This window comes from Synchiropus splendidus, chromosome 19 (assembly GCF_027744825.2).
Source record: "Synchiropus splendidus isolate RoL2022-P1 chromosome 19, RoL_Sspl_1.0, whole genome shotgun sequence".
Lineage (NCBI taxonomy): Eukaryota > Metazoa > Chordata > Actinopteri > Syngnathiformes > Callionymidae > Synchiropus > Synchiropus splendidus.
In genome coordinates this window covers 15,299,034-15,324,697 of record NC_071352.1, presented here as the reverse complement: position 1 = coordinate 15,324,697, position 25,664 = coordinate 15,299,034, and the positions used below count along the sequence as shown (strand labels likewise).

Below are 25,664 nucleotides of genomic sequence, written 5' to 3'. Positions count from 1 at the left end.
AACAGAGGTGTTGTGCAGTGGGACGGACCCGTCTCTTTCTCAAGGATGGCACCTGAGAGAATGGCGGAGGGTGAGAGCAGTACTCAAGCGCGCCGTGCTTTAATGAGTCTGGTCTCTGGGCAGGACATCCCAGACCCCAAAAGTGATCCTTAAAATGAGCTGTGTCATTAGTCAATCTCAAATCTACTGAATATCCCAAGGTGGTGTAGATGAGGTCTTATGAAAGTCAATGACCACCTCTGTTTCATGATAAATAGCTGGAACATTTGCATAAAGGTATTTTTAATTATTCCATATATTTTTGTTACATTTCTATTTTCTTTTATTCTTTATGATGATTACAATTTTGACATGTTTAATGATTTATTTCTTATTTTATATTTCAGAATTCTAAGTTTCTTAGTTTTATATATAAATCTAAAGTGATTTCATTAGAATAAAACATGTTCAACAGATGCAATAAACTCTAGGCAATTTTTTTTTATGATTTGTTGTGGCATGGACATGTGACCTTCCTAGTTTTTGTTATACATGGTTTCCCCAGTGATGTCACACCTAGGCTGATACTTTGAGAGCGTCGGAGCGTCGCCTTGACTCCTTGGAAAACGCAGCATTCTTGCAGGTCATGTTATATTTTCCAATGGTCCTGCGAATGAACCCGAGTCAGCGCTCCTCTGGGGCTTGAACCCACATCCTTCTGCATTTGACATGAACAATGGAGGGTCAAGGATTGGCTGCCGTGGTACACTCCAGTAATTTCATATGAGAAAAGAAGAAAGGAGGTCAGAGAAGGAGGACTTGCATAAGCCAGCGGACATTAATCCAAAATAACATATAATGTCGCGCAAAGATTAAAGAACGTCGATAAAATGTTTGAATAATTAGGGTCGACGAGGAGGGACGGACGCGATAAAGAGAATAAAAGCAGGCGAAAGAGTTTGTTCCACTTATGGGAGGAATGTAAAATAGGCTGGAGAGAAGGAGGACGACGGATCGGAGGGAGAGATTGATTATGTTCCTCTAAGTGCTTCGGGCCATATTGGAACTGTCCTGTCTTCTGAGCCGCAGTTAGAATTAACATCGCGGGAGTGATGGAGTGAGGGGACGAGGAGAAGCAGGGCAGGGGGAGGGACGGGGGAGGGGTTGGCAAGGAGACGGAGTGAAGGTCTGGAGGGAGGACAGGGAGTTCAGAAGTAGGACGGAGAGAGAGAAAGGAAGTTACAGAACACAATCGAAAAATTCCCGGAAGCGCGCCCCCTATTGCTTCTGAGAGGGTTCTCAGCGCACACACGTGAAGAAGGAAGGTGCACAAGGAAACATTCAATATCTTCCTGTCTCGACGACTCTTCGCTCACACTTGACCGAGAGCTGTAAAATGTGATCCGATCAGTAATCAATGAAGTTGAATGACTCAAACTGCGTGTAAGACAGCAGAGCGTCGAGATGAAGGAGAGCAGAGGCGGAGGTGTGGATGGAGAGTAGATGAGGAAGAGGGGCCAAGTTGGAAGGAAGAGAACGATTGAGGACACGAGGTGAGGACAAGCAAGCGTGGGAACAGAGTGTGGTTGAAACAGAAGGAAGCAGAGAAGCTACTTCCACTGCTACGAATACTGTTGCTGCAAGTGTTCCACTGTGGACCTCTGCTGCTAACACTGTATGACTGATGTGATATTGTGCTGACACTCACGGTTCTTCAGAATGGTGGACCTGCCCTCCGACACGTGAGTGGCATTAGTCCGGCCGATGGAGCTGCTTTGTTAGTCTGATGAGGATCAGCTGATGTGGTGACAGTCGTCACCGCTTTGTGTTCACGTGTGGTCAAAGGAAGCTTTTGGAGGGGTTTTGGTGGAGGGGGACTTGAGTCCAGCATCCTCCACTTGTGTGAACTGTGTTTTTGTGTGTGCATTCTTTAGCACCCCTACAGGACTAGTCCAGTACTGAAGGACTCATCTGGTGTCAGATTTGTAGTTTTGGCTTCTGCTGCTGAGTGACCCACGTGTGTGCCACACTTTGAAGCTCCAATTTTCTCTCTCTGCTTTGAAAGAAACATATGAGCCCAGATTTGGATGATCCAAATTAAGGTCTTGAACTGGTCATGTGACTGGACCTGCATACACTGAAATTTGAGAATATATGTGTGTATGTGTGTGTTGTTCCACCTTTGACCTGCAGCATCACTCACCTGGTGCTGGGTTGACTCGAAGTACCTCTGAAGGCCAGCACGCTCGCACTCTCAAACTTGCTCACACGTGTTCAGCGGTGAGCTTTTGTCAGCTTTCTCTTCACTGTGGTGCCGGTGTGCCCTCCATTATTTCATGGCGGCAGTCTTTGACGTGTGAGGTGATGTTTCCAGCCCGTTGGCTCTGAGTGCCGTTTGGGATTATACATTTAGGGAGTCTTGGTCTGGGAGCAGGGGCGTTCTGGGGACATTCCCAAGCCAGATGAGAGAAGTGGCTGCACAAAGAGCCCAACACTGTTTGCAGTGGGCGTCATGGGTCCTTGTGAAGCTTTGATTATTTGAGTTCCAGATGCCAGAGCGAGCTTCTGCTCGGTGTCAGTCAGGTGTTGGGGGGAGGGTGGGGGCAGAGGGGTGAGGCTGCCAAAGCCGGCATTAGTGCCACAGATGGTGAGTGTGCGTTTGCAGGAATGTACACAGGTGTGTGTCCTCAGCTTTGTGTGTTTCCACCAGACGCTGCCACAAATGTGAGCAGCAGAATACATCCGTCAGTGAGGTGGGGGGAGGGAGGGCAGGAATGAACTTGTAGAACCGTATCCATCACTAGTTTGAGTCTGTGGTCTTGGATTCACCTGGTTTCGGGTCATGGTGGCAGCGCCCGGAGTTAGGCGAGTTCTCAGGCAATATGGCAGCTCTGTCATGATGCCTCCAGCTGGAGTTGTCCAGCGCCTGGGTCAGGTGGCACTTGGAGAGGTGCTGAGCAGACCAGCGGGTGGGTCCGAATATGTGGTCCAGAAAGAAAGGTCTGTCTGCTCCACAAATGAGTGGTGATGTTAGGAGCTGATGAAGGAACCGGTTTTCAGTACTCCACACAAGCCCACGTCACCTTATACATTACTTCCTGTTTCCTGTCCAGCAAATCTGATAATCTGATGGTTGTGGAGTGAGAGAGGATTGTCGGGGGGTGTGTGCACGTGAGCCAGGAGTGCACGTGCACATGGGTATCGGGATGAGTGCGAGCATGTGACGGCGTGTGTTTTGTGAAGGGTTGCTAGTTACACGCTGTGATGACTCTAATGGGATGTTGTTGTGGTTAAAAAGCCGTGGCAGCAGCGGAGGACGGCATCACGCAAGAACCGGTGGCGAACAGAGAGGAGCTCAGCCATGGTTGGTAGGATCTGTGTTGAAACATTCTCCTTTCATGTAGAAGACTCGGGACGGTTGAAACTCACGAGAGTGATCAGAGTGCCACGCTCAGCACGGGCAGACAGGAAGTACCGTCACTCACTTCCTGTGTCCCTCCATGTTGAAGCTCCAGCACAACACAAAGACTCAAATGTTTGAATGAAGACTCCAGTCTTTTTAATTAAAGTTCAGAAGGTGCTCAAAAATAAGGTCACTGTTAATTAGGCGACGCTGACAAACGTGCCGCGCTAATTAAGACGTGTTTGATTGAAGATACGTTCCTCGATAAGGACGCAGAGATAAGGAGGGGACGGGGGGTGACGGGGGAGTTTAATTGAGGAGGAGATAATAAGTCCATGTGAAGAGATGCTCGTCATCAGTGCGACGTTATCAGCAGGAACTCAGCACTTTCTCTGTGTGTTTGCGTGCACGCGCAGCCACGTGTTAACGTACTGTAGAGACCCGCACATAAACTCCTACCACGCCAAGCTTAAGTAAACACACACACGCGTTTGCCATGGTCACACTCGCCTCACACACTTCGCTACCAGACCTGAGCGATTCAGAACTCTGAAGTGAGCGATCAATGACCCTGACAGAGCATCATCTGCTGGGTTTTGTGACAGCCGCTTCACATCTCTTCAGACCTGGAATCTGATTCTGTGGAGAAGTCCCAAGCACAGCTTTGAACCCAATCAGATGCTTTTCTGAGTCCAATTAGCTCACTTGTGGTTCTGAGTGCAGCAGCTGCTGCTGAATGAAGCTCTTGCGCTCTTTGTGCTCGTGTTCCGGGGCACCAGCGTGTGTGTGACAAATAAGTTATTGACTACTGAGTCAGAGCGCTGATCCATCAGCGCAGGTGGACTCGAGGTTCTGGATCAGGCAGCGGGAGACTTGTGCAGTTGACGGTTCTCATGGGGTTTCTGGGGCGGCAATCTCACCAAAAAGTCTAGACTTCCTCTTCAGAATGCTTCTCAGACTCCTGTTCTTCCCACAGCTGCACAGTCATCTGTTTAGAGGGTCTCTAAAAATGCATTCTGAAAAATCACTGCAGCCTGACCTGAACCGACACGGAGACCCAAAAAACGACTGACAAATTCATCTAACAAAGCTTTAATCATGTGGTCACGTCCCCCCCGACACAGACACACACACACACACGTCTCTTTGCTCTGACAGCAGTCATCGTCTTCTGTGCACGAATAAACTGGCTCTGCTGTGTAAACGCCTGGCTGCCTGCCTGACACACACACACACACACACACACACACACACGCGCGCACAGTGACTCCTGGCTACCTGCCTCGTCCATGCAGGATCACAGCCGTCTGCCAGACTTTTCCTCGCTTCATCCTTTTGTCTCTTTATTGTCTTTTGCCGCTGTCGCTCCGCCGGGCCAACTCGTCTCTGTGTCTCACTCTTTCCTCTGTCTTTCACTCTGTTCTGTCTCTCTCTCGAGCCTGGGTTTCACACCCGTTTCTCTGTCTCACTCTCGTCTCGGTGTTTGTTCCTCTGTCTAACTCCTCTGTTCAACACTTCTTCCTCTGGTCTCTGATCTGTTCCCTCGTCTGTGGTTTAATCTTTAAATCTCCGTCTCCAGAGTCTTTCATCGTCGTATTCTGTGTATGTGTGTGTACAGCCACCAACTCCATTTTCTGACATCAAACAATAACTGAGTGAACATTGTTGGAACAGCAGCACAGTCGCTGACAGGTCGGACTTCCTCCTGAGCTGCTGCACTCCTCCTCAGGTTTGATGGTCCTCACGATTGGGTTCAGGGTTAAACAGAAGTGTGGCCCTCCTGCTTCTGACTCGCCTCTTCCCCCTGGAGCATGCATTTCTGGAAGTCTAATGAAAATGTGTCTCATCACTGAACCAGAGCGCCGGACACTGTATTAATGCTCTTTTGAAGAGGGGGAAGGAGGGGGGGTAAGAGGAAATGGGGGCCGGTGGGGGGAGCATGAGTCTGAAAATTCAATTATACCCAAGCCTGGCAGTAATTCCTCTGATATAAACTGGCTGAGAGAAGGATGTGGAGAAGAGAGGAGGAGGCAGAGGGGACCAAAACTGTGGTTCTGTCTGAAGCTCCTCCTCCTCCAGTGAGTGCGGTTTGGGTCAAGGTGTTACAGTTCAGACGTCATCAAATGACACATGCCTTCATTCATGGATTCATAGATGTTTTCTGCGATCGTTTCATTTCTTCACAGTTGATGTTCACGCCGCTGGCAAACCCAATGGATCCGTTCACGCTAACTCATGCTCGCTCCCGTTTCTCTGTTCCAGGATGACAACTCCATGTTCTTCCAGTTCGGCCCATCCATCGAGCAGCAGGCGTCTGTCATGCTCAACATCATGGAGGAGTACGACTGGTACATCTTCTCCATCGTCACCACCTACTACCCCGGCTACCAGGACTTTGTCACCAAGGTAACGCAGCCACATTCCTCTTCATCAGAATCTAACACTGCCTGTGAGCAAAGTGAGGTCACGACTGTTGATGTTTCAGATCCGGAGCACCATCGAGAACAGCTTCGTGGGCTGGGAGCTGGAGGAAGTCCTACTGCTGGACATGTCGGTGGACGATGGAGACTCGAAGATTCAGAACCAGCTGAAGAAGCTCCAGAGTCCGGTCATCCTCCTCTACTGCACGAAAGAAGAAGCCAACACCATCTTCGAAGTGGCACACTCTGTCGGGATCACCGGCTACGGCTACACGTGGATCGTTCCATCGCTGATCGCGGGTGACACGGACGTGGTCCCGGCCGAGTTCCCGACAGGTAGGTGATCTCTACACGCCTGCGGTGCATTCATGAGGTTCTTCAAATCTTTCGTTATAGTGATGGTATAGTCTGGAATGGTCTGGTTCCGTCAGCCCTGTGCAGATTCTTAAAAAAACCCGATCGATGACTCACCGGGTGGCGACAAATTATCTGAACTCCAGGAAAGTCTACCATACAGGAAGAAAAAAACGTCTGTAGGTGTTTTGACATCCAAAAAATTGAAAACAAATTAAAACCTGAAGTTTACAGATTAATACATTTAGTTTTGTGAAGTTTGGGTCAGACTTCCTCTCCTCCTTCACCAACAGCTGTTGCACCTCCCACGTACCAAACTTTCAGAATGAGTTTTCTAGCAGTGAATTGTCGTCAATATCTTGTAAGCGGCAACAACAGAGCGGATAACGGCGGCGATCTTAGCTGTCGCCAAAAGTGCTGAGGTGGCAAAACGTCTTTGGGATAGCACGGCCTGTTATGGTGCTCGTCAGTTTATCTCAGCCACGGTTTTTATCTCCCAAAGATGTTCGCTCATCGCTCGTCCTGAAGAGTCGGCGCAGCTTCGCAAAAGTTAATTAGCAGAACTGGAGATTACTCCGGTAAATTGTTCCCAAGGTGACTCAGCTTCACTGGGGCGAGTTTCGGGGCTGGAGGAACGTTGTGATGGGAGGGTCCTCCCGCTTTAACATGGAGATTTGGGTTGTCTGCGTTAGTGAGAACGTTCATATTCAGTGCTGCTTTGGGAAGTGTTTCATCAGCGCTGGCAAGCCAGCAGCAGCGGTTTGTTCCGACTGAGTCTGGCGTTGATGTTGAAGGCTGCTGGCTGATTCAGAAACGGCTTCTTGTTCATTCACACCCATGGTGTTGTCTCTGTCGACCAAGTCTTGTTAGTGTCGACTCACTTCCTGAAGTCCTGCAGACCAGAACTTTGTTCACTTTTGTTCTTGTCATTGGAGGCAAGTTTTTCTCCAAGAGCCTGACCTTTGTTGACTCTCCCACACTCGCCGCCGTCACCACTGGAGGTCATTGTAACCTTTGAAGGTCATGTCGGAGTGGCCATGTTGGTGTTCCACTCAACTCGCTCACGCAACCTGTCAGACCGGGCCTGTGCTACTGTGTCGGACCTGAGGGTGTGGGGTGTTAGAGAAAGGGCGGCGCACTGCGGGAATCAAACCTGCTGAGGTTGAGCCAGCAAACTTTCTTGGACTTGCGGTCGTATTTCCCAGGTTTGTTGTTGGACTCTTTTGATTTACGCCGATGGAACCAGACTGTCTCAGCACTTTCTGTGAAATGTTCATCGGATCCTCGCAGCACCGTAACTCACAGGTCCACCTCGACTGTGGTGTTTGATTTACTTCAGATGACTTTCCATCCCGGCATGTCTGTGTGTGGCGCCGCCATGGTCATGTCAGTGCGACAGTTCTACTCTATAAACTCTGATTTATCACCGCTCGTTTATGTAAATCACCATGTTGATGAATGTTGCCGTGACGATGAGGTGACCTGCTCATGTCTCGTCTGGATGATGACAAAGTAGCTGCAGTGATGATGGACACTCGCTCGAGTGGTCTCACACAAGACGACCACACTGATGACATCACAGACGGAGGAGACTCAGGATTGTGACCTCACTTCCTGTTTCTGACAAGTCTACATCTGTCTGCTGATGTAACACACACTCACTCACACTTAACTGTAAACACACTGCAATCATCAAACCACACTTCTCTCAACACACTTCCAGACACTTTTATCTACACAGTGTATCACTCACAAGTTTGCACTTTAACTGCACACCTAATGCATACTTTACTACACATTTAAAAAACGCTTAACTACACTCTTAACAATACACTCACTTTACTCTCTTCAAACACACTTAGCTATGCATATTTGGGGGTTGAGAGGTTGCTCCTCCACAAGTGACCAGCTGTGTCTGGTTCTGATCCTGGTTCTGATCCAAGTCTGTGGCCTTCTGACTCCTGGAAATGGACGATAACTGAAGTTTCTGTTCCAGTCCCATCAGACACTGGAGAGGTTCAGGGTCACTCGGCTCTCTGCAACTTTCCCTTCACAAGCGGTCCTCTCCTCACCCCCTCTGCCCCCACCCTCTCTGCTGTCAGCATCCGCCTGACAGGACATGTCCTCATGTCAGCGGCTGCTCCACCATGACACCAGTCAGAACAGACACATGGTCGGACATGTCGACGCTCTCGCTCGCTCTTGACTTTTTCATGTCTTGTGGCGAGAATGTGCAGCATGGTTCATCCTCTGCTGCACTCCGGCGCTTCGTGTTCTGTAGCTAGTCTCTCCGGACATGTCGGATGTCAAAACACAGGCGCATTCACCGACAGCGAGGCAGAACCTCACACCTGCAGGAACCAGTCTCAAGGGTTTGTGGGCGAGTCGGATGAGTTTGAGAGAAAAGCTTCACATCTCTTTTGATTTAGCTTCTGCACAACTCAATAAATAAATTATCATTAACCCTCAGTTTTGTTCAGCGTGACACTCACTTTTTTTACGGCTATGTCTTTTTTTTTCAGAATGGTGCTGTGCTGCTCTTTTCACATTTTTTCTCACGTTAATATTTGTTTTTTTCTGATACCTCTGATTTCCTCTCACAGTCTTGATGCCCTGTATTTGGGTGTTATTGTGCTCAACATTTGTCTCTGCTTGGCCGATCCCCTTCAGCTGAGATGGGTGACTAACAAAGTGGCTAGTTAGGTTTTGCTAGCTTGACAGTAGAGTCCATAGTGCGGGTGAAAAACAAGTAAAACCTGCAGCACAGATTGACTCTGCAAAACCGTGGACGTGAGCTTACTGAACTCTGATATCATTTTGATGCCCAAGGGTTGCAGGTTTGATTGACATGTTTTAGATACAAATTTAGATAAATTATTTGTGCGTGCTGAGTCAGCGCAGTCAGTATTCTCTCTTGGTACTATAAGCTTTACTTCCAATAGAATCCACGTCCTCCGCTGAACTCGTCCCGACACGACCGCTTATCCACCATCAAGTCCGGCGACGTGGATTCCCATTTCCCGGCTGAATTCCCGCAATCGTGAAAGTGTGCGGCTCATCTCTCATTCAGTGCCATAAATAAATGAGGGTGGCAAAGACTGTTGCCGCAGACCGACACGTGTGCGACGACAGTGAGACAGAAGGTGAAGCCAGTGAGAAAAGTCACTTATTTATGAATGGAGTGGCAGCTGGTCGCGGGGACTTTGGGCTGGTGTGGAGAAGTGTCTGAGCACCTCTTAATTTAGTAATGTCAAATGGATGTTTAACATTCTCCAATGGTCTGCTGTGGCTCATGTTTTATGTGGTGACGCTTTTTATAGTGAGTTTAAATAAATAGCTTTAATATGATATTTCTGACCTGTGTTTCTTCATCTTCACTACTCCCTGTTCGTTTATCAGCTGCTCACTGTTAGCATCATCACATCGCCGCGGCTCCTGGGGTCACAGGTCGTTCACCAACGCGTGTGTAAAAGCACCAACAACAAGCATGCTAATTAAGCTAATCGCTGGCGCGATTATGATAGATAAGCTGAAGCTTGACGCTGGTGTCTTCGCTTAATGATGACAATCGATCACGCGTCAATGTGATATCAATAACAAGCGTTAAATAGCAGCCGTGCTTGTTATCAAAATGTCAGACGGTCGTTAACAGAAAGTTATTTTGGTGATCAATCAAAGGAGCATTGAGAATTTGAATGAGGATTGAAGTGAGGCTGGGAAGAGGAGCTGATCCTCATCACTGCTGCTGCTCACTGAGGCGTGAACGTGGTCATCAGCAGCAGACAGACCCATGTTTGATGGCTCTGTCCTCCGGTGTCCTCCTGGATTCACTGTCTGTCCTCGTATTTATGAGCTTCTGTCTCCTTGAGAGAAGCTCCGGTCACCTGAGGTGGTAAATTAGGACGGACCGCCAAGGTCTTCAGGTGAGACAGTGATTGACAGCAGGTGCAGCAGATGGACAAACATGGCGGATCATCAGGTTCTGTCTCTCCTTTCCTCACGTCTCTTGTTGTCTCCTTCCAGGTCTTCTTTCTGTTTCCTACGACGAGTGGGACTACGGCCTGGACGCGCGAGTCCGTGACGGTGTGGCCATCATCACCAGAGCCACTTCCACCATGATGATGGACCGCGGACCCCACACCTTGCTGAAGTCCGAGTGCCACGGCGCCCCGGACAAGAAGACCCCCATCTCAGGCAACCCCAACGAAGTGCTCAGGTCAGGCCACTTGAAACCGTGCTTGCGCTTTCCCTGACACAAATGTACACACAAACGCACCCTTTCATCTTCATCACTGCCGTTGGACCCCTCAAACATACCCCCCTCCCTCCACCCCCAAAGCTGTTGGTCGCAGCGGCAGCTTGTTTGATCCGGTTGTGCAGCGTTTCGGTGTCGCTTTGCTCCACGCGCTCCCTAATTGGTCCCAGCGGCGGTTGAGTCAGTGAACACAAGCCTGTCGTGTTGCGCTCCGGTCCAAGTCACAGTCGACTACCGCCATCGCACCTCCTGTGTGTGCACGCGCGCGTTTGTTTGTGAGACCCCAAGTGTGTCGAGGGGATCAACACAAACTCGCTCGTTGATATGACCCAGATATGTACAGTAGCCCGACTCTTCTAACTAACTTCACTAACTCACGCTTGCTGAAGAGCCCCACAGGTCTGTCTTACATGTGCTAATGTTGCTTTCCAGTCAAGGACTCCCTGGTGCTTTGACTCACGGTGTCTTTGAGTCATATTTCTCAGTGAATCAGCCAGCACATGTCCTACATGTCGGGTAACCACACTGAATAGGAAGTGAGTCAGACTCTTGAGTCCGAGTGAGTCTTTCTAACTTCAGTACCAAGTGAATACATACACTCAAGCTTGGAACAAAATTACTTCCCCATCACAAGGGCCGGATGGCTGAAGCCATAAGGCTGAATGTGGCCCACAAGCTGCATGTAGAAAGCTGCTGTGTTCCCCTAGTGAGATCGCTGTGCTCTCCCTTTGGCTCGGTGATCAAGTCTGTCTGGTGTTTCTGGAACATTCTGTTCAGACTTCCCTCAGTGATTTGGGTATAAATAGACGCTCGCACAACATCAACCAGAGTTTTCGGTGTCTGTTCGCGCTCTGACGGCAGCAGACTCAGCGCTCCAGCTTTTGTTGTCCGATCGTCCTGCGATGTTTCTGCTGCTGCTGCTGTTGACAGCTCGTGGAGGTCTGGTCCTCCTGCTGCCAGTCGTCTCGCTGCTCCATAATCAACTTAGACGTGTTGTTGATTAGATCAGTCGCCGGCGCCGCTCAGATCCTTTGCCCTCGCCGCGTAGCATTTGTTTGGTTACAACCTTTGTCGTCTCGCGCTCAATCACCAGATTAGCATTTGGCCTAAAGTCCTCGTTCCAGAGCCTGACGAGCGGTTCATTGAGTGGTGTCCATGTTTCGGTGACGCTTGATGACATCATCCTGCACTACTAAAGTGAGCAATTTAATTCAAGGACATGGAGAGTGAAGGAGACTCAGAGGAAACTGTAAGATAAATAAGTGTTACTTAAAGGTGAACTTGCAATGGTAAAGGTTAGCTGTATATAGCATCATTGTGACATTGTCTGCTTTTATATTTATACGCTTTATGTTGAGCTCACAAACGTGTTTCTGTGACGCAGGAATGTGACAGAAATATAAAACATCCGTAAGCCCGTTTAAACTTGAGTTCAGAGGACGAGCTCGGCACAGAATCAGTAATGATTCGCTCCTTAGAGATTCAGCAAACGTGTGGCGCGGCCAGACGGAGCTGCGCAAAGGACCCGAGTGTTGAGAGGGAAGGGGAGACTAAACGAGCAATTGAGCGACGAAAAGATGAAACATGAACGCATCAAAGAGAACAATTGGGATCGAATAGATGAGTCCTGTCAGCTTTAGATGTCAGACACGATTGGTCCGGATGGTCAACCATCACAGGAGAGTCAAACAGATGATCTGAGTCAGAGCGATGAGTTTATTGACTTCAACGTGACGCCCATTAGCTGCCAGCAGTCAACAAATAAAACCCATTTAGCAGTTGATTATTCGCCACCTAATTCTGTTTGGATATCGCCAAGTTGCTCTTTCTTCCATAGACTTCAATGCAACGCAGTCGCAGCTCGACCTGATCCAAGATTGTTGGCATGCCCTTGGACAGGCAGCGCAGCCTTACAGTATGCATGTCTACAGTCAACACTGTTTTAGATCGTGTGGAGAGCTGAGTATCAGAAGGTTTCAGAGGACAACAAAAAAAATCACAACAATTGCACTGAATATTGAGACACGTCATTAGCTTCCTTCACATAGTCCAGAAGCTTTTCAAGACAGAGATGTTCAGCAGCGTGGAGGAGAGCGAGTGATGTGGCAAAAGAATGCAAAAACTGCTGAAAGACTTTCCGTTCCTCCGTTGAGACATTTTGGCAACTGTCGAAGGCAAGCTTTAATTGTCAAGTCATCCCTGACGATGAAATGAGTTAAATTCTCTGAAGAGGCGAGGAGACGCTGGGATGTCAAGAGTGTCAGGGCGTAGTGGCCGACACCTTGACCTCATGGAAGGTGTCCAAATGGTCCTGCACTAATGGCTGGTGCTTCAAAGCTCAGCGAGTGTGTGCAGAGTGTGTTATGCTGCAGGTTCTTTTCTGACCCTTTTACTCTGAGAGCATTTTCTGTCACTTAACCCATTTCCTCTTTGATAATGTCTTAAATATGTTTTTATGCTTCTCCTTCAACAGACTTATTTTAAAATATTTATTTTAATGTTGTATTCATTATTTAAGGTCTACTTTAAATAATAGAGGTCCAGATTTAAAGAACCACCGTGGAGAATGGAGCACTCTGTTTTTCTATTGTCACTGTTGCTCTTCTCTGGTGGCATCGACACAGCCCACTACATTACACACACACACACTCACACGTACATACACTCTCTGATAACACAAGTGCAGGCTGCTCTATACATCCAGATGCACATGACACCCTCACACCTCCCCCACATTCGTGTGTGTGTGTGTGTGTTTTGTGGGGGGGGTCACACTCGACCATATGCGACGTGTTCCGGTTCTTCCCCTCACTGGGTCGGCATACTCGACTCTGATTGCTGTATCTCATAAATAATTTACGTCTGGTTAATTTATTAAAACTGGCTGATCAATATTTCATCGCCTCGTTCCTTATTCACAGCTGAACAGGCGCTCAAACATAGCTGTGTGTGCGCGTGTGTGTTTGCCCTTTGACTTAATTAAGTGGAAAGGAAAAGTAGATCTCGTTTTATTGGCTCACTTTTCTCTGCGAGCCGCGCGGCTGCTCCCATGGAATTTGTGAGGAAACTGAATTCTGAGTCGTCCTCCGGCCACAAGGGGGCGATGTGGGTTCTTGAGACAGAGAAGTCAGGGCTGAGGTGAAGATTGGTGAAGGTTGATGGAGGAGCAACAAGTGAGACAACAACGCGAGTCCTACAAGTCCTGAGGGTCTGGATTTTCGTTGTCCCCTTTTCTCGCTGAGTCCCACCTGTACCCATCCCACCCCCTCAACCTCCCACCATCAGAGAGATTACCGTTTCCATAGTAACTCAGCAGAAGTCACACTGGTAGTGGTTGCCATGGCAACACTCATGCTTGTGTCTCTCACTGTTATCACCCGCCGGTCAGTGTTGTAAACGCTCACACACACAGATTAAAGAGGTGCAGCGCCGAGTCATTTCCTAAATGGCAGTTGATTTATGCAGAGACTGAGTCGCTCTGGTCGGACACTCCAGGCCGACGCAATTTGCTCATCATCAACGCTCAACACCCAAATGCAGCGCGGACGTCGGCGCAATGGCGGCGATTATATAAGTCAGTTTTATGTTAACAAGAAAGATCACGGCTCCAGAGGAGAAGACGTGATTCTTCTTCGACTGCTTCACTCTGTGGTGAGAATCATGTTGCCATGGAAACAGAGGCAGCAGATAATAAAACACTCCATTAAAGGTTAAGGAGCGGAGAGGTGCAGAGATGTTTTAAGTCTCCACCTGTGCAGAGGTGTTTTTACAGTAGTGCTCTGACAAACATCTGTTGGAGTCACGGTTTTCTTATTTTCATTGTTATTGTGTAATCTTGTCATCAAAATGATTATTAAACTGATCAGTAATAAATATAAAAAAATATATATAGTTATATATACATTTTAGAATATTTAAAAGAAAAATGTAACTTTAAAATTACATTAATTTAAAGATCCAAGATTTTTTTTCAAGATTCATTTTATAAAATGAGCCCTACAACCCCATAGACGTACAGCATGTGTTCCTACTGTTGTTTTTGCTTGACCAGTTCCTGGTTTGACTCTTGTCTCCTGTGCTCCCCCCGCAGGTACCTGATGAACGTGACCTTTGAGGGCCGAAACCTGTCGTTCAGTGAGGACGGGTACCAGATGCACCCCAAGCTGGTCATCATCCTGCTCAACAAGGACCGGCAGTGGGACCGGGTGAGTGTCCAGGAGGGGCTGAATGGGGCTAATTTATCGCCCGTCTTTAACCCTTGAGTCACGACTCATTTGATTCAGTTTGAATTTGTTTGTTAAAAGTGAAATGCCTGTGGGTGGTGCTGCACCAACTCATGATGAAGACTGGTGGAAAAGTTATATGTCGTATATTGCGTCAAGTCTGGGTGATTAGCAGGAAGTTGTTCTTTCTCTCACCAAACTTGACAGGAAATGAGTCGAACTCAGACCTGAGTGATGCCAGGGACCCCTCCTACAGTAGCCTGAGATTGTTGATCAAGTTCAACCTCCTCGAAGCACACTGCAGCAGTCACTGTCCTTATGAGTCAGCAAACAGGAAGTGATGACACTATGAATGCCCCGCAATATTGGCGCTAAAAGACTAGTCACTTGAGTCGCTGACTCACCAGGACTCAACTCTGTTTTGGAAAGTGGAGGACTCAGACAGGAACGTCTCCCGAACAGATGGGACGGGAGGAAGTGACCTGAGGTGACCCCTGAAGACGTGGCCACCTGCCCGACTCTCTTCTGTGCGTCTGTCTTTCTTTCTTCTGCATCTCTAATCTCTCTGGTGTCCTCTGATCAGAGAGCAAGGTGAATCGCTCCCCCTCCCCTCCCCCACCGCCCCCTCCGGCCCTCGCTCATGTTTAATTCTCTGTCGGTCTGAACCTCCCAGATCTTAATGAGTCCAGGACTCTGATCCTTGTGTGTCTGTGTGTTTCACTGTCAGTGTGTATGTTTGTGTTTGCCTGCCTGTGTGCGTGATGTCACCTGTGTGAATTTAGAATGAAAACACATTCTCAGTCGAGAAACAGGATTGAGGTTTTCAATCCGATCCGCTCCCTGCCACATCAGAACCAAATGTTTAGCAGGTCCTGGCCACGGCCACAGGTCGAACTCGGACACGTGTCCACTGCTGAATTGCCCTTGAGCCTCCTGATGGTTTCGTCCTCGTCCTCGAGTTTTCATCTTCCTTTGTGAGGCACACAGCGTTCTCGAGCCAGAGCGAACATGTGACCTCTCCGTGCGGTCTTGGTCCACAAGGACCTCACCTGGACCTAATCAGGATACTTAAGTGGAGAGAAGAATGAATGAAATATGAGTGTAGAGCTGAATATTTATCAGACGTCTGCTCTCGCCTCAATGCTGTCTCTCATCCTTCTCTACCTTAATCATGTTTTCGTCCTCTTTGTCTTGAAACGCGCTATTTTTTCCACAATGATTTTGGTTGATAAAGAAGGTTTGACGAAGATCTCAACCATCCTCCTGTGGTCTCACCTGGGCGTCCCCTTGTCTCCTCTACAGGTAGGAAAATGGGAGAACGGCTCCTTGTCCATGAAGTACCACGTGTGGCCGCGGTACGAGCTGTACGGTGGCGCTGCCACGCGCGAGGACGACCACCTGTCCATCGTCACGTTGGAGGAAGCGCCATTTGTCATCGTAGAAGATGTCGACCCTCTGAGCGGAACCTGCATGAGGAACACCGTGCCCTGCCGGAAACAGATCAAGTCCTTGTGAGACTTTGTCCAGAACCTTGTTGAGGTCTTCCGACGTGGGTTTGAAGGTGTTTTCTCTGTGCAGGAATCAGACAAAGGAGCCGGGCATCTACATCAAGCGCTGCTGTAAAGGCTTCTGCATCGACATCCTGAAGAAGATTGCCAAGTCGGTCAAGTTCACGTACGACTTGTACCTGGTCACCAACGGCAAGCACGGAAAGAAGATCAACGGCACGTGGAACGGCATGGTGGGAGAGGTGAGGAGCTCAATCCTCCTCCACGGCTGTAACTAGATGCCGCAGCAGAATTGATTGGGCTCGGTCACGGGGCCCCTGTGCAGGTAAAGGTGATGGAAAGATGAAAGGCGTGCGGATCAGGATCAGTTTCTCAGCCTTCAGGTTGTGATTCCAACGTTAATAACCTCCTAGACTTTCTGGGTCTGTCATGTGACCAACCGTGTTACCGTATGTGTCACGTCTGATTCACAGCATGTGCCTGAAAGTATCTGGAGCCATCAGATTTCCCATCATTTGCCGGTGCTCCGCCAGGCCTCAATGGAGGCAGGTCACTGGAATAATCGCTAATAACCGCAGCTAAAAGCAACGCAATGAACCAATGAATGTCTTCTCCTGAGTGAGGTGCAAGCACTGGTCCAGAGGAATCCTTCACTCAGGCGCAAGCAGATCACATGACGCCGGTCACAGTTAAGTGGCCATCAGAAGCGTCCGCCTGCAGGATCAGCTCCCTCTCTGGTTTTGTCTCAGTCGTCTGAATCCCAGTGAATAATGAGAATCTCTGCGCCCAGTTCAGGCGGAGGTTTGCAGTTAGGTCCCGACCTTGCTAAGGTTTTGCCATCCAGTTCCTTTGGACCGAGCCAGCATCAGACCTGAAATCACCAGATTTTTTGACGTCAGAGTCCACTCCATCACAACACGCTCGCTCACACAGGAACGAGGATCCTCGCTCGCTTGGCGACGCCCACACGGGTCACTTTCATAACTGCATCGTGGGCGTGGGCGAGCGAGTAAGCGAGGAGAGGAAGTGAGTTCAAACTCGTCCTCCTGGAAACCTTTATCAGCTGCTCACAAATGAGTTAAAAGAAGAGGTCTAGGGATGACCTCCGACTGGCTCGCCCCGGGTCGCGCTCCAGATCTCATCCAAACTTGTTTTGATATGAATTCTCTTTGAATGTTTTTTCCCTCATTTTGTCTTTTTTATGGGCGTTTTTCTTGATAGGATCATTGTTTTCCTTTGTTGCATCACATTCTTGACAGTCCTTTGTAAAACTTCTAACATAAAATACAAAGTAAAAAAAATCAATTAATTTTTTTCACTTATTTTTAAAAATTAGATTTTCTTTTTTTAAACGACTTATTTTGTAGAACTTTTTGTTTTTTTCGGCTTCACAGGTGACAACTACACTGTTGCTCAAACACCCATGCAGCTTTGACTCACACCCTTGTGGTTAACTCGGGGAGACAGCAGCTCCGTCCCACTTTGTCACGTCGCTGCAGGCTTCTGAAATTTGGGACTAAATATAATACCTGTGCCAAGGTGTGGGCTGTTGGGGGAGGGGGCGAATCACGAGGCGTCTATTTAAAACAGCTGACCCACTGTGGCAACCTATTTCTCTGCCTTCCTCTGGCCCCGCCGAGCATCACTGATGTCCAGAGTGAGTTGGCCTCTCGTATGCTCCCATTTCTCACTCCAGTTTTGGTCCCAATTGTTGTAAATCCTGACAAGTGACAACTCAACATCAGGACTACTGGACCACTGTCATCCTTTATTATCATTTTAACACATAGCCTTCGAAAAAATGCTCAAAACTTTCGACAGCAAACTGAAAGATTTGAAATAATGAAAGAAACTGTCTCATATGAATTAAAAAGTTGAAATGGGAACATCATAGTTTGGATAAAAAAAACAACTTAAACTAAAAAAAAAAAAAAAAAAAAAATTTAAATAAAAATTTCAACATTTTCAATCAGAAAAAAAATCATGGTTGAATTTGTAGGGAAATTATGAGAATATTTAATAAAACCTTTTTTAATCATCCCAAAAATATGTTTATGGCTGGGAAAAAATATATATATATATAAAAAAACTTACATGAAGGGCTCAACAATGAAAGAGAATTTTATGTTGGGGAAAAAAAACACTCAAAGTTGTTTTTCAGTCTTAAGATTTGGGTTGTCTCCTGTGCTGCAGGTGGTTCTGAAGAACGCTCACATGGCAGTCGGATCACTCACCATCAACGAGGAGAGGTCGGAGGTCATCGACTTCTCTGTTCCCTTCATCGAGACGGGCATCAGCGTCATGGTCTCCCGCAGCAACGGAACCGTTTCCCCGTCTGCTTTTCTGGGTAACAGCATCTCCTCACGGCCACATCTCTCTTGCGCCTCACTCCCCAGTCTGTCTCCCCTCTCACCTCTTCACTCCTTCACCGCTCCTCTCTTTCCTCTTTATTCACTTGTTCCTCCGTGACTCTACTTTTCAAACTTCCCTCGCTCATCTGTGTTTCCACCCCTCCTCCCTCGCTCGCCCTGCAGAGCCCTTCAGCGCGGACGTGTGGGTGATGATGTTCGTGATGCTGCTGCTGGTGTCAGCAGTGGCCGTGTTCATCTTCGAGTACTTCAGCCCGGTGGGCTACAACCGCTGTCTGGCTGACGGCAAAGGTGAGAGTTCATGGCGGGAGGAAGGGGGTGGGGGTGAGGATGCAAATGGTTGCAGACACTTTCTGGTGAGGTGGAAGCGTTCTGATCTTCCCACGCTGACACCGCTGCTCGCTGTCGCTGCTGATTCCATCACTTGTCTTCCCGAGCTAAACAGCGACAAGGTGGAAAAGACTCTGCGTGACACTGAGGCCATTTTGATGCTGACCGTGTTGCTCTGACTCGCCAGAGCCACAAAGGATATTTTACAAGGAAGAAAAAGTACAGCTACGTTGCTCATCTCATGCTGGACACACAAAGATCAGGTCCATGTGGCCTCTAACAGAACTCGTGTTCAAACAGCTGACCCTGACTTTTTAAGTTTTTTTCACCTAAAGAGAGAAGTACTACGACTCATCGACAACTCTTATGTAGTACAGGCTGAGGCCGAGTTCCAGTTGGCTGTCAATACACAGGAGTGGGATCACGCTCATGTGTTCGTCGGCTGAACACACTTGACAGGGTTGTCGGTTTTACTCTCAGAACAAGTTGAGAACCTCCACTCGGGGGCGTTGGTGGGGTACAGCCAAACCTGAGTCTCAATATTTAAAGAGTGACACGAGAAAGCTTTCATCCCGCTGGCTTCACCAGAAGTGATGACTAACGTTTTCTCCGACCGGCCGGCGATCGTTGCGACGTGGAAGCTTCTGTATGTCACCGTGTTTTATCTTCCACCTCTGATTTCTTCTGCGAACAACACTTTGGTCCTCCCACACGAGCCGGCCTGCGTCCTCGCTGACTCTCCTCCCCCTCCGACATCTCCTCTCTGATGTTGGACTCACATAAATCTGTGCATCTGACAGACACTTTAGCGCTGGATCTCCTCGGACCAAACACTCCTCTGCTTTAGAGCGTGTTCATAAATGCTCCCCAAGTCCTCTCACTGACCTCTGTCTCCCGACAACACTCATGCTACAACTACACAAACATGTTAGCTGTCCAGTCTTGTTTTGTCAAACTGCTGTTAGGATGGTTGCGTTTTTTTGTTCTACATTTTTTATAGTATATTTATTGTTTTTCAGATTGTAATTATTTTTACTTTGAATTATTCATTTTTTCTTTAACCTGAAGATTCTTTTTGCGTAAATTATGTTATTCTCTAGTATTTTTTTTCTGTGTATAGTAATATTGCTGCATACAGTTTGCTTTTTAATATTGTTCATATTTGTCTCTGAAAAGATAATTTAAATCTAATAATTTTCCAACTAAGCATTCAGAATTTTTATAATGTAGTTTTTATTTGCCAAAAGGAAGCTATGCAATGAAAAAGTTTTATTTGCCAACTTGGCCCTGAAGACCGTAACCATAGCAACACTCCACAGGCTCACTTGACAGTGAACAAGTCAACATCCTGTCCTAGCAAGTGGTTAGCTCTCTCGCATGATATCATGCTGTTGCTAACCTCCAGATGAGTCTCTGACTAAGCGAGAACATCAGGTCCACTCGAAGATTCACTGCTTTGGTTCCAGACTGGTAAACTGGACCTGAGATAACTCCTGGACCGCTCCCTCTGAACGCTACCATGATTTCATCAACTTTGTCCAGAACATGGCTGCAAAAGTGAACCTGTGAAACACAGCACACAGCCACGCTACGGTCCTGTCCGCTCTCACTCCCGCCCACCACTCAGTCTGTCTGTGGAGCCGTTGGCGCTCACCAAACTCACGTTGATTGGAAACTGGGTCACTGTGCTGAGTTTGACTTCTATTTCCAGATTGTTTCCTCGGCAACCGTCAGTCTCCTGGTGACGGACTTAAGATTAAACAAATTGTGGACCCAGAAGAGAACCAGCCGCCGACATCGGCATCATTCTCTTTTTCAGTCTGCTGAACTCTGTTTGATGATTGAAGCATGAGCTGCCACACACACAACCCTGGTTCATCTACAGTTCATTTAATTCCTCCAAATAAAAGTATTTCTGTTTTATAAAAGCGAATAGGAAGTTAAACAAAAAAAATAAAAAACAACAAACATATGGATATAGGATATAGGAATATGGGCGGTGTTCTTTAAGAGACTTTGCTGCTGACTTGGGGTCACCTGTCGACCCTGGCGGTCACAAATGGTCCAGGTCTGGTTCTCTAAATCTGCTCCTTCAGAGAGCCTTTTAAATGTCTGATTGTCCTCTGGTCTTCCACAGAACCTCACGGCCCGTCCTTCACAATCGGGAAGGCCATCTGGCTGCTGTGGGGCCTGGTCTTCAACAACTCTGTGCCCGTGCAGAACCCCAAAGGTACCACCAGTAAGATTATGGTGTCGGTGTGGGCCTTCTTCGCCGTCATCTTCCTCGCCTCCTACACTGCCAACCTGGCCGCCTTCATGATCCAGGAGGAGTACGTGGACCAGGTGTCCGGTCTCTCAGACAAGAAGGTCGGTACCTGATGGAGGTCGGAAGCCTTTCTTCTGGAGCTGTTTGACACTTTTCTTTCACCTCCAGTTCCAGAGTCCAAATGACTTCTCTCCTCCGTTCCGGTTTGGGACCGTCCCCAACGGCAGCACCGAGAGGAACATCAGGAACAACTACCCGGAGATGCACTCCTACATGACCAAGTTCCACCAGAGGAACGTCAACGAGGCTCTACAGAGCCTGAAGGCCGGGTGAGGTTTCAGCTTTTGTCAGCTCAAATTTAGATCTTTGAGAGTCTTTGGAGGAGGGGGTCATGTGTGCGAGTGAGCTACCCAGGAAGCAAATTAAACATAATAAAAACGTAGGCTAACCCCTCCCCCCTACACCCTCGTCCTTGTCTCCAGGAAGCTGGACGCGTTCATCTACGACGCCGCCGTGCTGAACTACATGGCGGGTAGAGACGAGGGCTGCAAGCTGGTGACCATTGGCAGCGGCTACATCTTCGCCACCACCGGCTACGGCATCGCCATCCAGAAGGAGTCGCTGTGGAAGAGGCACGTGGACCTCGCCATCCTGCAGCTCTTTGGAGACGGTAAGGCCTGAAACCTCGTCAGGTTCTGAGCGCCTAAGCTCCCAAGCATCATAAACTGATTTCAATGACTCGAAATTGCTGCATCTGAAATAATCGTTTAACAGAGAATATATTAAAACGTATTGTTACAAGCTGTTGAGAAAAGAATGGTTGAAGGAAACACGCCACATGACCTTCAGAAAGCAAGCTCGGCTGTCGCAACACCTATTTTTAGCAGGGAGCGGAGGTGCGACCCGCTCGCTGCTCTCTGATGGCTCGGCTTGTCTGTCTTGATTCTGGAACATTTGTGAGTCAGAGACCGAAGTGTGGAAGAGTTTGTGCTGTTGACTCCAACAAAACTCTTGTGAGTCACTAATGAGTGGAAATGTCACCAAGCAGAGTGTCGACTCTGTGATTCACCTGAGTGTGTGTGTCGGCTGTTTGGGCTCCTGCCAGTGTTTTGTCAGCATCATGAACTCGGCCCTTCAGGGCTGCTGAAGTCTGTCCCAGTTGGAGGTGCCAGCATAGCTCCTGGTGCGTGTGAGAGAATCTGGGTCAGTCTGCCTGATACCACAGTGTAAAAGAGAGATAAAGTCAAGTTGACTCACCTGGGTGGAGCTCACAAGTCGCTTAATTCCTGACGTCTGGTTCTGTTTGTGGAGCAGATGAGGACTCTGATGTCCTGTGTGTTTGTGTGTGTGCGTGTGCGTGTGCGTGTGCGTGCGTGTGTGTGTGCGTGTGCGTGTGTCTGTGTGTGGGATGTGGGTCGCAGAATCAGAACCAGCTTGTTCTCTTTCAGGCTTTCAAAGTCACTTTCAAACACTAGTCGTCTCTTTGTGGCCCAGAAACGTTCAGAGTCTTTATGCTGAGCACCGGGTCGTCCTGAGGTCATTGAGTTCTGAATAACAATGGAACTAAATTTGACATCTTCCAAAAAGCCTGCGAGTCCTTTTGATCAATCCTGGAGTCAACGAGTCCCACAAATCTGAGTGAGTCCCTAGGAAGATGAATGGAAGTGAAGGGCACTTGACTGGACCCAGTGTGTGCGTCTGTGCTTCTTACCAAGGTAGAGGCCTCAGTGGGCACTCGTGTGCGTGTCTCTGTGTGAAGTGCCTGAGCGAACATTTGCGTGTCGCTTTCCATCTCATCTCAGTTCTGAATCAAAGCCGACTACTGCTGGATGCCAGTGTCACGGAAACAATCAAACAAAGTTGCTGCATGTCAGAGCCACTGAACTGCAGGAGGAAGGACATTCAGACCCAGAGGAGGACCTGGAACTGGAGGTCCAAAGATCTGCTCCAGGACGATGACAGCGTTGAACCATCGCTCTTTTGCACTGATTCTGGACCTCTGAAGTTAAACTTGGGATCAGTCAGCCCAATCTCTGTGTATAGAGGAAGTGGAACTGGAAGTACTAAAGAGCTCACAGTGCCACCTTTTGTCCCGGAGAGACATTACTCAATAGTTGCCGTACTCACTGACTCTTGAGACCTGAAAGGCGGATGGTTCCACATGAACGTTTAAAGACAGTGTTGCTGCTTGGTGTGTGTGCTTGAGAGCCCAGTGTGGCAGGTCAGAGGATTGATTCTATCTTCCATATCTTTTCCTCCTTCATTCCACTCGTCTAACATCCTCCTGTCTTCACACCATTTCAATGTTAAACCGTTGCCTGTCCACCGTCACTTCCTCACGACCCACAGGCGAGATGGAGGAGCTGGAGTCCCTATGGCTCACTGGCATCTGCCACCACGAGAAGAATGAGGTGATGTCCAGCCAGCTGGACGTGGACAACATGGCCGGGGTCTTCTACATGCTGGGCGCCGCCATGGCGCTCTCCCTCATCACCTTCATCTGCGAGCACTGGTTCTACTGGCAGCTGCGCTTCTGCTTCATGGGCGTGTGCTCGGGTCAACCCGGCTTCGTGTTCTCCATCAGCAGGGTGAGTCAGCTTCATCTACATTCTCCTCAGAAACAAAGTCATGACTTCTGTTCAATATGGAATCGAGTGACTCGCCAGACGACAGTTGGTATTCTCAGGTTGTCGCTCATCCACCGTCCGTGAGGTAAATATTTACCAAGTGCAGTTGAAATTGATCCGTCGCTCTGCAAAAATCAGGAGCGGTACCGGTAGATTAGCGGGTCCCGGGAGACAGAGCCCCCCTAGGTGTTTGATTTGCATTTGGCTGTGGTGACGCGGCTGCTCGGTAATTCAGCTCTGAAGGTGAAACGCCGCCGGCTACTGCGCCAGTAATTTACAGCAGAAGGCCACACACACTTCTCTCTGTCAGACACACACTTGTCTCCAACACACACACTCTACAGTTGTGTGATCCATCCTAAGTTTGTCAAAGGTCTGTTCTTGTCTGTCGGATGAGCACTCGAACCCGAAAAGTTGGCTAGTCGCTCAGGCGATGCGTCTCTGATAAAATGGTCAAAGACTCTCCTGGGTTATTTTGGGTTGCTACTCCCTCGTTGGCACTGATGGCTGCAGTGTAAACAAGTGTTTTGTTACGAATCTGTGAGCAATTCGGACAAATTAAACAAAAATTGTTTCATCATAATGCTTCATTTTCATGTGAGAACGAAAGGAATTGTTTACTAAAAGATGCACTCAAATTAGTAATTAACATGTAGTGTACCTTTAAAATGATGTAAATACTGTAAATATTTTTCAATGTTAATCATATCAGAAGAATATCACAGAATGAGACATTGAACAAAAGCAAAACAAACACTCTTTGCTGGCCTCAGCTCCTCACCGTCCTCGTGGCAGTTTGGCTGGAACTCTGCGTTTGGTCTCACATGACCTTGAACGTCCTTTGCCCCGGACATCAGCTGCTTCTTAATCCCGGTGTGTCTCCGCTCTCGCAGACTTCGCTACTAACCGCGAAGGCGCCGGCAGCCAATCCTCCGCGGCTCATTTGCATATGAAAACATCCTGCGACAGTAGAAATCACAGATTATGATCTTCCTCGTCGTTAACCTTCATCATCGCTGGTGTTGTCTTTCTCTTCTCTGCTGCCGCTTTTTTTTATTTCACGCTCTAATCCAATAAACTTTATTGTTATTGCAGCAATTAACATTTAAGCTCTGGAGTATAAAAAAATGAGACATTAGTCGCGGTTGGCAGGAGTCACCAGGCTTCACGCTCCGTTAGCTTAGCTGCAAGTGCGGCGCACGTCCCCCGGCTACCTGCTCCTCGGGGTCCCACCTGTAGCTCTGGAACCAATTAATTATATCGATTAAACTAATGACTTCATGTATGAGAGGATTAATCGCTTGTTTTTTGGCGTCATGGTTTCACCTCATTTACATTCTGCGCACCAACGCCGTCATTAAGTTTTGATCCACGGCGGCTCTGCCTGCAGTCCAGAGCAGCTGCTCCTTCTGAGAGCCGTGCCCCTCAAAACTGTTTAATCACTTCTGGATTATTCTCCTGTGAATCCGCCGGTGACTGGATCGCCGCGGGCCACTGCGGCGCTGAGGCGCTGGCAACCATGTGGTGAGGAAGAGACAGACCTAAAATACTTGAATCATTCACAGCCTCATCTGTTGTAAAGCAGCTCGGATTAATTAAAAGAATTGTTCAGTCATGTTCAATTTGTTGACGCTTGGATATTTGGTGGCTGGCACCATGCTACCCTTAAGTCTAATCCCACTTTGATGGTCTTCTTGTCATAAAAGAGGCATGTAGATACAGAACATACCGGCCGATCACTGTTTCATATTTTCATTCGGGAGTCACGATACTGACCTCTACAAATGTGACCGGAAATACCTTCTGGACCACAACTGACAGGTCACATTGCAGTCCGTGACACCAATAGCTCATTGACGACAGGGCAAATACTTCAGTTTCATGCATTACATGCTGGTACAATGCTAATCACAACACAAAGCCGACACTC

The 25,664-nt window shown here is 48.1% G+C and overlaps 1 protein-coding gene across 1 annotated transcript in view; it reads left to right on the top strand.

Annotated features, from left to right (window-relative positions):
- Window positions 1–25,664, top strand: part of grin2ba (glutamate receptor, ionotropic, N-methyl D-aspartate 2B, genome duplicate a) — a 62,017-nt gene that overhangs the window by 27,571 nt on the left and 8,782 nt on the right. The window contains exons 7-18 of the mRNA XM_053852847.1: window positions 5,645–5,788; window positions 5,868–6,138; window positions 10,180–10,372; window positions 14,502–14,616; window positions 15,937–16,145; window positions 16,213–16,384; window positions 18,336–18,489; window positions 18,677–18,802; window positions 20,979–21,208; window positions 21,276–21,436; window positions 21,590–21,777; window positions 23,457–23,695. Coding sequence (XP_053708822.1) covers window positions 5,645–5,788; window positions 5,868–6,138; window positions 10,180–10,372; window positions 14,502–14,616; window positions 15,937–16,145; window positions 16,213–16,384; window positions 18,336–18,489; window positions 18,677–18,802; window positions 20,979–21,208; window positions 21,276–21,436; window positions 21,590–21,777; window positions 23,457–23,695 — 2,202 coding nt within the window. The remainder of the gene's footprint in view (window positions 1–5,644; window positions 5,789–5,867; window positions 6,139–10,179; window positions 10,373–14,501; window positions 14,617–15,936; window positions 16,146–16,212; window positions 16,385–18,335; window positions 18,490–18,676; window positions 18,803–20,978; window positions 21,209–21,275; window positions 21,437–21,589; window positions 21,778–23,456; window positions 23,696–25,664) is intronic.